At 37.3% G+C, this 13,065-nt stretch overlaps 1 protein-coding gene across 1 annotated transcript in view; it reads right to left on the bottom strand.

Annotated features, from left to right (window-relative positions):
* Positions 1 to 13,065, bottom strand: part of adamts10 (ADAM metallopeptidase with thrombospondin type 1 motif, 10) — a 64,049-nt gene that overhangs the window by 14,994 nt on the left and 35,990 nt on the right. The window contains exons 15-16 of the mRNA XM_073819848.1: positions 9,081 to 9,214; positions 1,098 to 1,221 (exon numbers count right to left, since the gene is read on the bottom strand). Of these exons, the coding sequence (XP_073675949.1) occupies positions 1,098 to 1,221; positions 9,081 to 9,214 (258 nt within the window). The remainder of the gene's footprint in view (positions 1 to 1,097; positions 1,222 to 9,080; positions 9,215 to 13,065) is intronic.

Raw genomic sequence — 13,065 nt, 5'->3', positions numbered from 1 at the left:
ACACACACACACACACACACACACACACACACATTTCTGAGGTTTGGGGGGGAGCTACTCAATTCAGGCACCCGGCTTGTGTTACTTCAGTTAACAAGAGAAATAGCAGTCTCACATGTGCATTTGCAGCCTTCACTTAACCTTTAACAGAAAAAAATATTAGCCATCGTCTCAAGGACACTTAGGGGAAATTCACTTAAAATAAATTTGTGCCTCATGATAGTGCTGTTTATCTGCACATGCCGTCTGCATCGTTTTAACCCCTAAAAATCCAGCAATTATGCAATCGATACTGCAAAATTAGGCCGTAATGGTTAGAAATACACCCAGACTACAGACAATAAAGTGTATCTTCCCAACAATTTCTCTACAAAGATATTTCTTTTAAATAGCACTTTCTATTGGCGCTAATAGTGATACTTTAAATTGCTGTTCACAGCAATAATGTGACATCTTTCTGACTGAAACATAATCATTAATGAAAAAAAATAGGGTGGAACTTGTTATTATCGATTCCTGTTGGATAAAAAGTAATTCCAGAATTGAGTCAGACTGAATGAGTCATGGTGTGAATAAAACAATGGCTAAATAGCTTTTGACTGTGATCTTAAATGTCATCAACAAACAAGCAAAAATGATTCAGAGTAAAAGTAAGTCTTCATTTCTGAAGATTTACAGTTGGTGTTAATATATGACTCCCTAACCCTAAAATAAATCGTCAATGAAGGAACTGTGCTTTAATCTGTACACTGGCCCACTATTAGAGCTCTACTAAAAAGCTGAGAGGAATAATATTTTAGCACCCAACTCTGCTGAAATGAGTTTTGATTTAGCATTCGGAGATCATATTTTAACACCAACTGTAAATTCACAGCAATAGACACTCTCCCTCTGTCAAAAGGGAAAGCTGTTTTATTCAATCTATCCCATTGAGGGCTTGCATTTAAACACCTAAAACATCATTTTATGAGGCTGTTGGTCTGAAACGGAATTGTCGGTGGAAACTTTTTCGGGATAAATGGTATTTCAGCAATGTTTCTTTTGCACATATTGTTACAAATTGTTCCAGTTCAAACTGAAGTGCACACACTCAGTACCTCCTTCAGACAAGGAGTCATTGAAGACCCCCTCGATGACCTGGCAGCTGCTCCCATCTCCTCCACAAATACGGCAGCGATCTTCCCGAACATCCGAGCCGAGGATCCGGTCACAGCCCACGTGCTGCAGATACAAACACATATTTAGGAGAGGTCAGAGGTCAAGGCAAATGGAAAAAATGTGTACTGTCAGCAGAAAAGGGATTTAAAATCTGCAGATACTACACTAAACACACAGACAGATTTGCTTTATTGCCTGTGCAAATTTAAATTATATTTTTTATAATATTTATAACCACTTATATGTAATATTACATACAGTTGTATCTAAATCTTAGTTAAATCTGACTTTTTCCATGTTTTCCCGTGTGCTATAATTGGGTCCCCAGTGCATCTACCAACCCAGAAAATATGAAAAAGGACAATCCAGTAACCTTGTTTTGGTAAGCCTTCTTCTGCAAGCATGTAAAAAAAACGAGCCACTCAGATTTCTTTCCCCTTGTGATGTAGGAAGGGGATCTTATTATAATTTTACCACCCCCTTAATCTGTATGTTTCCACTAGGGGTGGGCGATATGACCTAAAATTAATATCACGGTATTTTTCATCTTTTGAACGGTGACGGTATAATATCACGGTATTACTTTTTTTGGCACATTTTGGGAGGAGTAGCCTGCCCTGTCCCTTTAGTATGTGAATAAAGTTAATATGTTTATAATATAATAAGTAAATGGTAGGTATCCTTATCAAAAAGAGACATGGGAGAGTATTATGCATTCTCAACATATTTATTTTGCAAAAAACATAAAGATCTTACTTAACAGAGTACAACAAAAAATTGTTTTTTATTGAAATTTAATTTCTGCAATATTTAAAACGTTTAAATAACTGGGGGAAATCAACCCATGGCAACAGTTTAAAAGTAGACCAATTCTGTGGGGAAAAACGCGGACTTGGCAACCCTGCATCCAACATGAGCTGTCAATGTTAATGTCATTGCACACATGAGTACGAAATTTTCGTCCGAGATTTTTGCACGTTAAAAAAAATACAGGTTAATCGAGTTTACACACTGCCTCTGAAACTTTCATCCATCATAAAAAAAATCGGATCGTGTTTGATTTTCTGCATTTTCGCATCCATAATAAGCATTTTGATAAGGATGGCGAATATGAGAAAACTAAAAAAAAAAAAAACACATACGAAAATCGGACTCAGTGTACAATGACCTTTAGATTTGAATGATCACGGGTCGAAAGTAAAGAGAGATTACAAACATAGACTGGAGGATTTGCTGCAATCTAGTACTCACTGACAAATATCTATTATAAGATGTGCTGCTCCCTTTACACAGAGTGTGCGTTATCGCAAAATCGAAAGTAAAATAAACAGGCCGGTCGCGTTCGCCTCGCGCCCGCTCAATTTGTGATCCGCTGTGTAAATCCTTAGGCCGGCTGACCGGGAAAAGTCGCGGTCGTCCCGATTGCCACTCCGCCCCTGGTATAGGCTACAGGCCCGACCTTTCTTCACGGTGTTTCACTAGTCGTTTAATGGCCACTCCCCTTTTACCTACCACCTCCAAAGCTGATACGAATATGTTTAACTTTTTTATTTACAACAAGATATATAGTATAAGGACAGGTATTCAGACCACAACTGAACGTTTGAAGAAATTATTATTTAGAATTAGCTATTATTGATGTAAATGCAGCCGTTCAAGGCACATAATTGTTTTATTATGGTATTGATGGTATTAGAAAATCCATGTCGTGGCGCAATTTCACACCGGTGATGACTATGACACCGGTGTACCGCCCACCCCTAGTTTCCACCCATGGCACCGCCATTTTGTTTTTGCAAGCGACAACGGTGTACCAGTTCTAATGCCATAGCAAAAGTTTGAGCAAAGCAGGCTAACTGTTCTGTCATTGGCTGCATGCACAGACGAGCACAGAACACTATTCAGAGTCCCAGCCTCAGAGGAGAATAGAGAGCAGTGAATTTATAGATTTATTTACTGAATATTACGCTGCTGCCACACAGATCTAATATAAACATGTGATTACTTTCCCAGCTGTTTACATTCACAGACATAACTGACTGTTTTTGTAACTCACGTGTGTTTTTAACATAAACTTATGTGTATTTGATAGCTTAAGCGCAATAAGACATGAAAGAGACATGCCAGACAGGCCACATGCCATTTCTGTGTGCGCTAAAAAAAATGTATCAGAAGTTATCAGAAGATCAGAAGTTTAATTTGATGTGGCTTTAAAACACAGCATTTCAGCACAATAGACATGATAATCAAAACCAAACAGATGTTTTTAGCACAGTATCTGATGTACTAGCTGTAAAGGCACAGCCCTATTTTGGAAAAAGGGGGCTGGGAGCAGCAACTCATTTGCATTTAAAAATACAAATACATGCAGGAAAACTGTGTTTCTGCTTCCACTCAAAAAAGGCATTTTCAAAATGATATAATAAATGATCTGTGGGTATTTTGAGCTGAAACTTCACAGACATTCTGGTGACACCTGAGACTGAGGGTGTAATAGGTCTTCTTTAATATATCTATGCTGTAGATTTAGCTAATCTCATAAAGTAGTTTAGTTTGCTGATTTTCAGCTCCAATATACTGTGACTATATTAATTTACACTTCTTTCTACAGTACATTTTTATTCTTTTGAAAAACAGTTTTTGCTTTGTTAATATTTTGTCTTGACTTTAATCTATTGTAAGTTATCATTCGTATCTTTCTTCCAAAATTTTAAATGCAGAAAACATACAGTACTCTGCTTACAAAGGATGTTTTGAATGTGTACACTAAGTAATTAGGCATATCTCTATACAAATGAACACTTTTATGAAACTATTTTTCATGCTCTATAAATAATTTAGTAAATTAGGCTTAATATGAAAATGATCAACTTCACATCAATAAATAAATAATCTATCAGGAAAAGTGTAAAATAAAACATTAAGACATGGCATATTTGAAGCCATGTGCTCTGCAAAAATGTTTCCTGCATGAAACTTAATATAAAAAAAGACATATTTTCTCATATATTTTAGTCAACAGTATGTATTCTGCACTAAGACTCCAGACCCCATGAACATGTCAAGGACAAAGCAGATGTTCAGATTTTCACAGAGTAAGTGATTTTATTGTGCTTTGACAGTCTTTTTGAAGCTTGAAAGCATAAGTCAACAGTACATTGTTCAAAATTAATTTCTATTTAAACATTATTATATATATCACTGTAACATGTTTATAATCAGCAAATATGTCTATTCTGACTTAACCTGTGTCTATATACCTTTTCATATTTTCTTATTTAATCTTATGATCTTGTTGTTGTATTTATGTGTGCACTAGAAGCTTTATTACTAAGGAAAACATGCAAGCAGTTAGCAGTAACCCTAGATCTGATCTCATGATGAAAACATACCTGTGGGAACTTTTTTGCAAGACACAAAATATGTACTGCCATGTACGTTTCGTGACATATTCAATGTGAAATGTCCACTAAGTGGTGCTAAAAGAGTGTTTTTCCCTTAACAGATGAGCGTACATATGATATGTTTTTACGTGACGTTGGTTTTGTGCGTCACCACAGTTCTGACTTGAAATGTCCATTGAGTGGCTGTTACATTTTAAAAGAACATACTATCTGCACTACACATAAACCTACCTGATAGTATGAACAGAAGCGAATGTGATGTAAAAATGCAATCACAAGCATGCTGTTTTAGCTTGTTCTTCAGTCTTTAAGCTCTTTCATTGTGCATCAGGTTTTTCACAGGATTCACATCTAAGTCCAATTCTGTGCCAGCTGAGCTACAAAGCAAGCTTGTTACATCCTGAAAGCGAAACATATGGAGCTGTAATCATAACTGTGTATGAAAACGATTACAAGTTCTCACTGTTTTACTGCCTCTAGTGTTTATTTCTTTTGGAAACTGCAGTGATATGTACTTATTAGTACATATTTTGTGTCTTGCGTAAAAGTTCCCACAGGTAAGTTTCTTTTTCTATCCCACATAGGAAAGTAAGTCAAGGGCACAGATGGTGTTAAAATATTTAACTAATCACATGTATTACCATGTAACTTTTGACAGCCCTAATAGAAACATCAGGGTTTGACGTATAATCTCGAGAGCAATACCAGAATTGAGAGCTATCACAATCCATTATCACTGACATTGTGCAAAGCAATGGCAAGTTTCTCCAAAGGGGCCAAATCTGCACAAAATCCAGACCATTAATAAAGAAACATAAGAATCTCTGCTGTCAGCATGTAAAAGGTAACACACAAAATGAACTCAGTAACCAGCAGACCTGAAACTGCTTGAGACTTTCCAAATCCAGGCCTGTGCAACTTCACAAAAATCCAGCTAAAGCTCCAAAGACTTTTGTTGACCTGGCCTAGATTCCATAACCTGCAAATGTGTGACCTATTTCCTCACAACAACAATGGTAAGTCAGTGGCCGCTCGGAGCGGGCTGGGCATGTCCTGCCCTGGACCGAAAAGAGCCGAGCTTTGGGACACGTGGTTCCATGGGCTGCTTTTAATGCCTTGTGCTTCAAAGCTCTCACTTTCATAATCAAACCCTTATTGTTTGGAAGCTAAGCCACCATGAGGCTGCAAACACTACTTTGATTTCTCCCCCCGCTGTTCTTCGGTTTTTATATGCACCATAAATAAGAAAGCAGAGAAAACCAGTGAGGAAAGGAGATGGAGGAAAGAGAGGAGGGAAGGAAAGAAATGGAGAAAGGGTGAGAGCTTACGGCGGAGAGGGAGGGAGAAGTCGCTGTGATCATGTTCAGCTGCGTGTACTGAGGACAGATGGATTTGGGGGGTCACCGAGTTCTTACAGCATTTAGAGCACAGCAAAACGGGGCTGGACTCAACTGAACTGTTGATAAAAACAACCACTGGTCTAGACAACAGCGCAAAGATAAACCAGCCCAACTCACTCCAAAGGCGCACATGCAGCCTGTCCTGTGCAGTACAACATAACAAAACAGAAAATAAAGTACACCACGGTTTGCATTATGAAACACGCTAATGAACAACATATTCTGAGCCGTTTTCACACTTTGTTGATTGTTTGCAACAAATCAGAGTTCAGTTGCATCTCTCTCCAGCTGGTCTCTCTTCACATTGTACTTCTGGGTCAGAAGAACCCATCATCAATGCAAGTACAACCAAGAGATCCGTTAGCGTTCTTATTATTCTGCTTCTGCTTCTGCTTCTGCTTCTTCTCGGCCCATAGAACCGCTTGAGGGAAAATTACAAAATTTGGCACACAGATAGAGGACAATCTCAACATTAAACACGGCAAGTTTGGAGTCTCTAACTCAAACTCTCTAGCGCCACCATTTGTCCAAAGTCATGTTTATGCTAATAACCTTTCAACCATAAGGAAAATGCTCATGCTGAGTCAATATATAATTTATATATATATATATATATATATATATATATATATTTTTTTTTTTTATAATTCAAGCTCGTCCTAGACAGTTTGTCGGATTTTCACCAAAATTGGCTCAGATTATCTTTAGACCATGCTGGCAAAAAGTTATGGCATTCAAGTTGATTAGTTAAACCATATTCGAATAATGTGCTTACAAATTCGATGAAAAGCATGCAGAAATGCATAAGAGGTTATATCTCCGCTTTTTCTTTTTTGTATAGCAACACAACAAATTTGAGACAAGATGCCAGACTATATCTGAGGCTGTATCTCTGCAAAGCTTTGACATATTGACACCAATCTTTGTCTGTGTGCCATTGTTACCACACACAGAACACACCACATCGATTTGATAACAGCATCACCTATTGATCTACAGTGATAATCCATTAAATCATTTTACTAGTGGTTTTATTTATGATATTTCTGCCATTTTAACTAAAACCATCTTGGAATGGCTTTAATTACTCATTGCTACAGTTCATCTGATGATTTTTTTGCCTCTGTAGTGCTTGGCCCCTTGCTTGCAGCTATATTTATATAATACAAATTATTATTTGGAAAAACAAACACTTAACATTTAATAAAAAAAATCACAACATTTGATAACTCCTGATTCTAATAATAATAATAATAATAATAATAATAACAACAACAACAGTAGTGGTAGACAAATTAACATCTAATTAAATTATTTGTAAGAAATCTCTTAAGCCCATCAAAACTGCATTTACATAAGTAAAAAATATTTTTTAAATGTAATGTATTACTGTGATGGCAAAGCTGAATTGTCAGAAGCTATTACTCTAGTTTGGTCACGTGATCCTCCAGAAATCATTAAAACATTTGCTGCTTAAAATTTTTGTGAAAATCATGACATTTTTTTTTTAGGATTCTTTCAAGAAAGTTCAAAATAATTATTTGTAGTATTTTATTTATTTGTTTATTTTTGCATTTATTTTCTAAATCTTTTGTAACATTATAATTATGTTTACTGTCACATTTGATAAATTTGAAAACTGCATTAAAAGTAAAGTATTAATTAAATAAATTGAACATTCTTTTGTGATGGCATTTGTTAAAATATTATTATTAATAATAATAATGTTATTGTTGTTAATCCTTTTTTCCCTTCATAATATTAAAATTAAAATACAGTATGAAAATTATACAGCTATAATTCAACTGTAAAACAAAGCCATATGACACAAAACATAACTGACTCGTTTTTAATTGAACACATTGTTACTGATGCCGTTTACAAAAACAATTTTTAAAAAGTCATTTTTGCAAAAGCTTATGTTACCCAGCTAGACAACATTACTTTGGTGAGAATTTAGAAAAATGTAATTTAATAATTTGATGATAATAATAAAAAATTTGAACCTTTTAAATATTTGGTCCCAATTTATATTAGGTGGCCTTAAAGGAGAGGTTCACTTCCAGAAGAACAAAAATTTACAGATAATTTACTCACCCCCTTGTCATCCAAGATGTTCATGTCTTTCTTTCTTCAGTTGTAAAGAAATTATGTTTTTTGAGAAAAACATTTCAGAATTTCTCATAGTGGACTTCTATGGTGCCTGTGAATTTTAAACATCCAAAATGCAGTTTAAATGCATGTCTCTAGCTGTCTTGAACCGGAATACACAAAGTACACACAAAGCTAGGCATTTGAGGATAAAAAGTATATAAATTGTACTTTTCGCTAGATAAGACTCTTCTTCCTCGGCTAGGATCATTTAGAGCCCTTTGAGGGTGCATTTAAACTGCATTTTGGACGTTTAAAGTTCACAGGCACCATCGAAATCCACTATGAGAAATCCTGAAATGTTTTCCTCAAAAAACATTTCTTTACGACTGAAGAAAGAAAGACATGAACATTTTCGATAAGGGGGTGAGTAAATTATCTGTACATTTTTGTTCTGGAAGTGAACTTCTCCTTAAACTACTCTGTACTTACATCAAAAAATAAATATAATACTGTGTTCATATTGTAATGCAAAACACTTCTGGTGATATTGAGGTGGAATACAGGTAAGGTTAGGGACAGGTTTGGTGGTATGCATAGGTTTAAAGGACTGTTTAACCAACTTCCCCAACACTCTCTCACATTGGCCCTAGGACAGCAGCCTATCCTTATTGTTAAGCCCTAAAGTTACAGAAATCACAATACTAAACTTTGCTGTCTAAAAAGCTTTAGCATGAAAGAATCCTTAATAGTTATTGAAAAATGTGGTGAGGAGAAATGGAGTCTTAACAGTTTAGAGCTCAAATTAAATCCAGGATGCTCCATATTGCTACAATAATGTGTTAAGAGATGTGGTGGATCTATGTGTCAAGAGGGACTTTTTCTCTTCTGTTCTGTCTCTTGCTCTGGCTCTGGCTGAAGTTCAAGGCCAAAAAAACAGCAACTGGAAAAGCGTAGTGTACGAGCACTGACATCTGAAAACTCTCAGATATGTATACTTAAAGAAAAGAGTTTATAAACGTCTCACCTTACACTCGCCATTAACACAAACGTCCAGAGAGTCGTCCCTGCAAGGTGTGCCGTCCACCACAGCTGGAGCGCGCTCAGTGTAGAAGTTATAGCCCTCTGCCAAGCAGTTCAGCGAACATGACTTCACTCCACCTGCGGCCAAAATGTGCAAAACATCACACCTCATGAGCCATTTAGTCAGAAACATGTTACATATTTAAGCTGGCAGATACTCAGTAAGACATATATGGAGTTGAAAGTTGCATCCCGTAGAAAAGACAAAGGAAGCTAGTTATGCTAATCATCAGCCTAAACTGACTGACATATCCTCATGAGCATCATGGGACATCATAAAATCTACAAAGCCACTAAGTGTACATGTGTTATATTAAAACCAAAATTTAATATGACACACATTTTAAGTAATGCTAATGCCATTATGTTCTCATTGCTTGTACAGAACTGACTCCTCATGTGTTATGCATTGTTAACTTTACAACATTACACAACGGCAAAACAAACTTGAAAACAAACTGCTGGCAAATTCGCTCCACAGTTTAATGCGCCTTCAACAATAGAGACACGTGAACGGCGTATTTCATACAGCCAAACAGAGCTTTATAACTATGCTAATTCTGCGGGACGGCCGCCAGCACTCTGTAGAGCTCCATGGCTGCATGTGGTATTTTAATGAGCTTGTGGGGTTTATGTAAGTTAGTTTATTCTTCCACTGCTGTTACATCCTTGAGTAGCCGAAGGGAAGGGGGGTCCGGGGGACATTTCAGATGGTTTGCTTATAGATAAAGCAGCTGAAACGCATATACACACACTTGCTTTATTCCCCTGTCTTCTGTGTAAGGGCCCTACAAATTTGAGAAACAAAGAATAAAGCACGATGGAAGGAAAAACAGCCTCTCCCAGCACATTCTCTGAGAGACAAAGAAGAAATCATGCTCACATGATGGGTGAGGAAAGAGGAGACTGATGGCATGGAAGCCTGTCTGAAATCAAAAGTACTAATCAAAAGTTTGCAGGGTCTTCTCATAAGAAATCTCTTAAAGGAGTAGTTCACTTTCAGAACAACAATTTACAGATAATTTACTCACCCCCTTGTCATCCAAGATGTTTATGTCTTTTTTTCTTCAGTCGTCAAGAAAACATGTTTTTTGAGATAAACATTTCTGGAAATTTCTCCACATAATGGACTTAAATGGTGCCCCGATTTTTGAATCTTCAAAATGCTGTTTAAATACAGTTTAAATGCAGCTACAAATGGCTGTAAACGATCCCAGCCGACGAAGAAGGGTCTTGTCTACCGAAACGTTCGGTCATTTTCTTAGAAAAATATATTTTTATATACCTTTTAAGACCTGAAACTCGTCCGGCATTAGGGCTTGTAGTGCGCGTTCCCGACTTTATGTATTCACGTCGAAAGGTCACGCGTGACGTATGCGAAACTACAGATCCAGTGTTTACAAAGCGAACTTGAGAAGAGAGAAGTGCAACGCAATCAAATACTCTTTAGCAACAAGGTACAACATAAAGTACAACGATGTCTGATGACTTTGAAGCTGGAGGAGCACATGAGATGGAATTTTTCACCGTTTCCTACCTTTTTGAGACGGAATACACAGACGATGAACTCTGTCAGAGAGAGAATACTGCGACAGCCGCGGCGGCGACACAAGCCTCATGCAGACTGCGTTCAAACGAGACGAGATGGTGGTGCAAGTGTAGAAATTGCCAGCCATTTCCAGCGGAGCAGGAATCTCAATGCTGTCACGACTGGACCACATCTGTTCCACTGTTACAAACAATCGGCGAGTCAGGTGATGGGACTGCTTCAAGCATTCGCTGCGTTGCAGAGCACGGTGGACGCAGTACGTAAAGTCGGGAACGCGCACTACAAGCCCTAATGCTGGATGAGTTTCAGTGCTATAAAGTTGTTCCATTATTTGATTAGTTATCCAGTCATTAAAGCAACCCAGGGACTAGTCAATTTGGAAAATATAGTTCGGCACTTTCCTAACAGGTATTCAAAAAGTACAAGACGAAAAAAAGTCATGGAAGGTCATAATTAGAGAGCAAAAGAACAAAAATGGAACATAGTGTTAAAAGCACAGAATGCACACACTGTACTCTATATTGGTCATGTGACAGAGAACAAGTGGTTAAATGACTCCCACCCAGACTGGTACCAGTATGTGATTTTGTCCCTACTCTAGGCCTCTTTACATTATGCTTGACAGGCTGGTGGGTCTGAACCTGTTCCCCTTGCCTGTACCTGGCAGCGGGGGTGTTAAAACTTTGCGTAATCTCACTTTGGCTGCTTTAAGACCCGCTTGCCTTATCAGTAGGATCACATCTACCACAGTCTTGATGTTAAATAATAACTCTTCCACTAAATGTGTTTTACAAACCTAAAGGGGGCAGTTTTTGAAGCTGCTGGCCAATTTTCTGTTAGTGTTGGACTAATTTGATAAGGTCCTGGGTGCCTGTGAAAACATATACCAAAGCAGGCTTACGATGGAAACTGCATGTCCCATGAGGCTTTGCTCTGGAAGGGCATAGGTGTATTTTTGTGGTGGTTAGAAGAGGGCTTTGCTGGAGCGTAAGGGTTTCGGGAGGTTCTGGCAAGAGAGTGTGCAGCCAGAACATGACGAATTGAATAATGTAGCTCACAATGTAATGTGCTTGACCTGAACTTCAGTAAAAGTGATAAAGCATGATTTTAATCTCTTCTGGACTCATTACTTCAAACTGACTGCCAAAAGTTAAGACAAAGGCTACATTTACAAGCACCTAATTAAGTCAGTACTGCAATTAAGTTGGAGCTCATGCAAACAGAACCCTACGATTATGATAACGTGATTATGAGAATAATTTGAGCAACTATACACAGTAAAATATGTGGAGTGACTTCTTGCTCTCACTACTGACTTCTTGCTCTCATGCATATTACAATAGGATTTTGTTGTTGATTTTTGAAGAAATACTTTTATTTAGCATGGATGCATTAAACTGATCAAAAGTGGCTGTGAAAAGATTATTTAAAGCCATTATTGTGTTAGAAAGAAATATCTTATGTATTAATGAAAAAACATTTTCAACTTTACTAATTGACTAATTGAAAAAGAATGAATGAACAAACAAATAACAGACAAAACAAAAAAAATGCTAGTGAATAGAAAACATCACAAGAAAGATGACAGTGTTAACACAGAGAGATTACAGGTCTAAGGTCTATATGCTACCTTACCCTACAGCAAGGTAAAACAGCAGTCTGGCGCTTATTTTAACAGCTGCAAGGGATTTCCATTGTAAAATCAGCTGACTTTATGAAAGCAGCGCTTGTAGCCTGCAGTGGGCTTCTCTCTGTAAGCCATTATGTTATTGGAGGGCCAGATTAAAGGCAATGTCCTTGACGTCCAGCTTCACACTCATCAAAAGCAGGACTTTAAGCCGGGGATTCTGGGAAGCTGGCAGTCCGCATATGGATGCCAGACTGTTATCTGCAGTTACTCTCTCACTCATTATCTCTCTCTCACATCTGTGCTGGACCTGAGCCAGTGCAGAGATTGGTTCTCTGGAGCATGGTGGTCCAGTCCTAAAATCTAAACCACCTTACAACGCTCTAAACAGTCTTAAATAACAACAACTGAGCACTTAATCATGAAAGATCTAGGTAGGTAACTAAGCAAAGAGATCACATGATTATGTTCAGTTCTCAGCACAATCATTTGCATTACTTTAAGTGATGCACCAATATGATATAAGTATTTATATCTTGAATCCAACATTAGATATCAATCTACATTTTGTGAGAAAGGTTGCAAGAAAGGTTGCAAAAAAGTTAATATTACTTAACAGACCTGAGCTAACAAGAACTAACAATGAACACTTTAGTATTAACTAACATTAACAAAGATGAATAAATAATGTAACTATTTACATTTATGGGCATTAATTCATAGAGTGTTTTCACAACGCGGCATCAATTGGGC

The sequence above is a fragment of the Garra rufa genome, chromosome 15, assembly GCF_049309525.1.
Source record: "Garra rufa chromosome 15, GarRuf1.0, whole genome shotgun sequence".
NCBI lineage: Eukaryota > Metazoa > Chordata > Actinopteri > Cypriniformes > Cyprinidae > Garra > Garra rufa.
The sequence above is the reverse complement of the archived record's forward strand: the minus strand, read 5'-3'. Positions and strand labels throughout refer to the sequence as shown.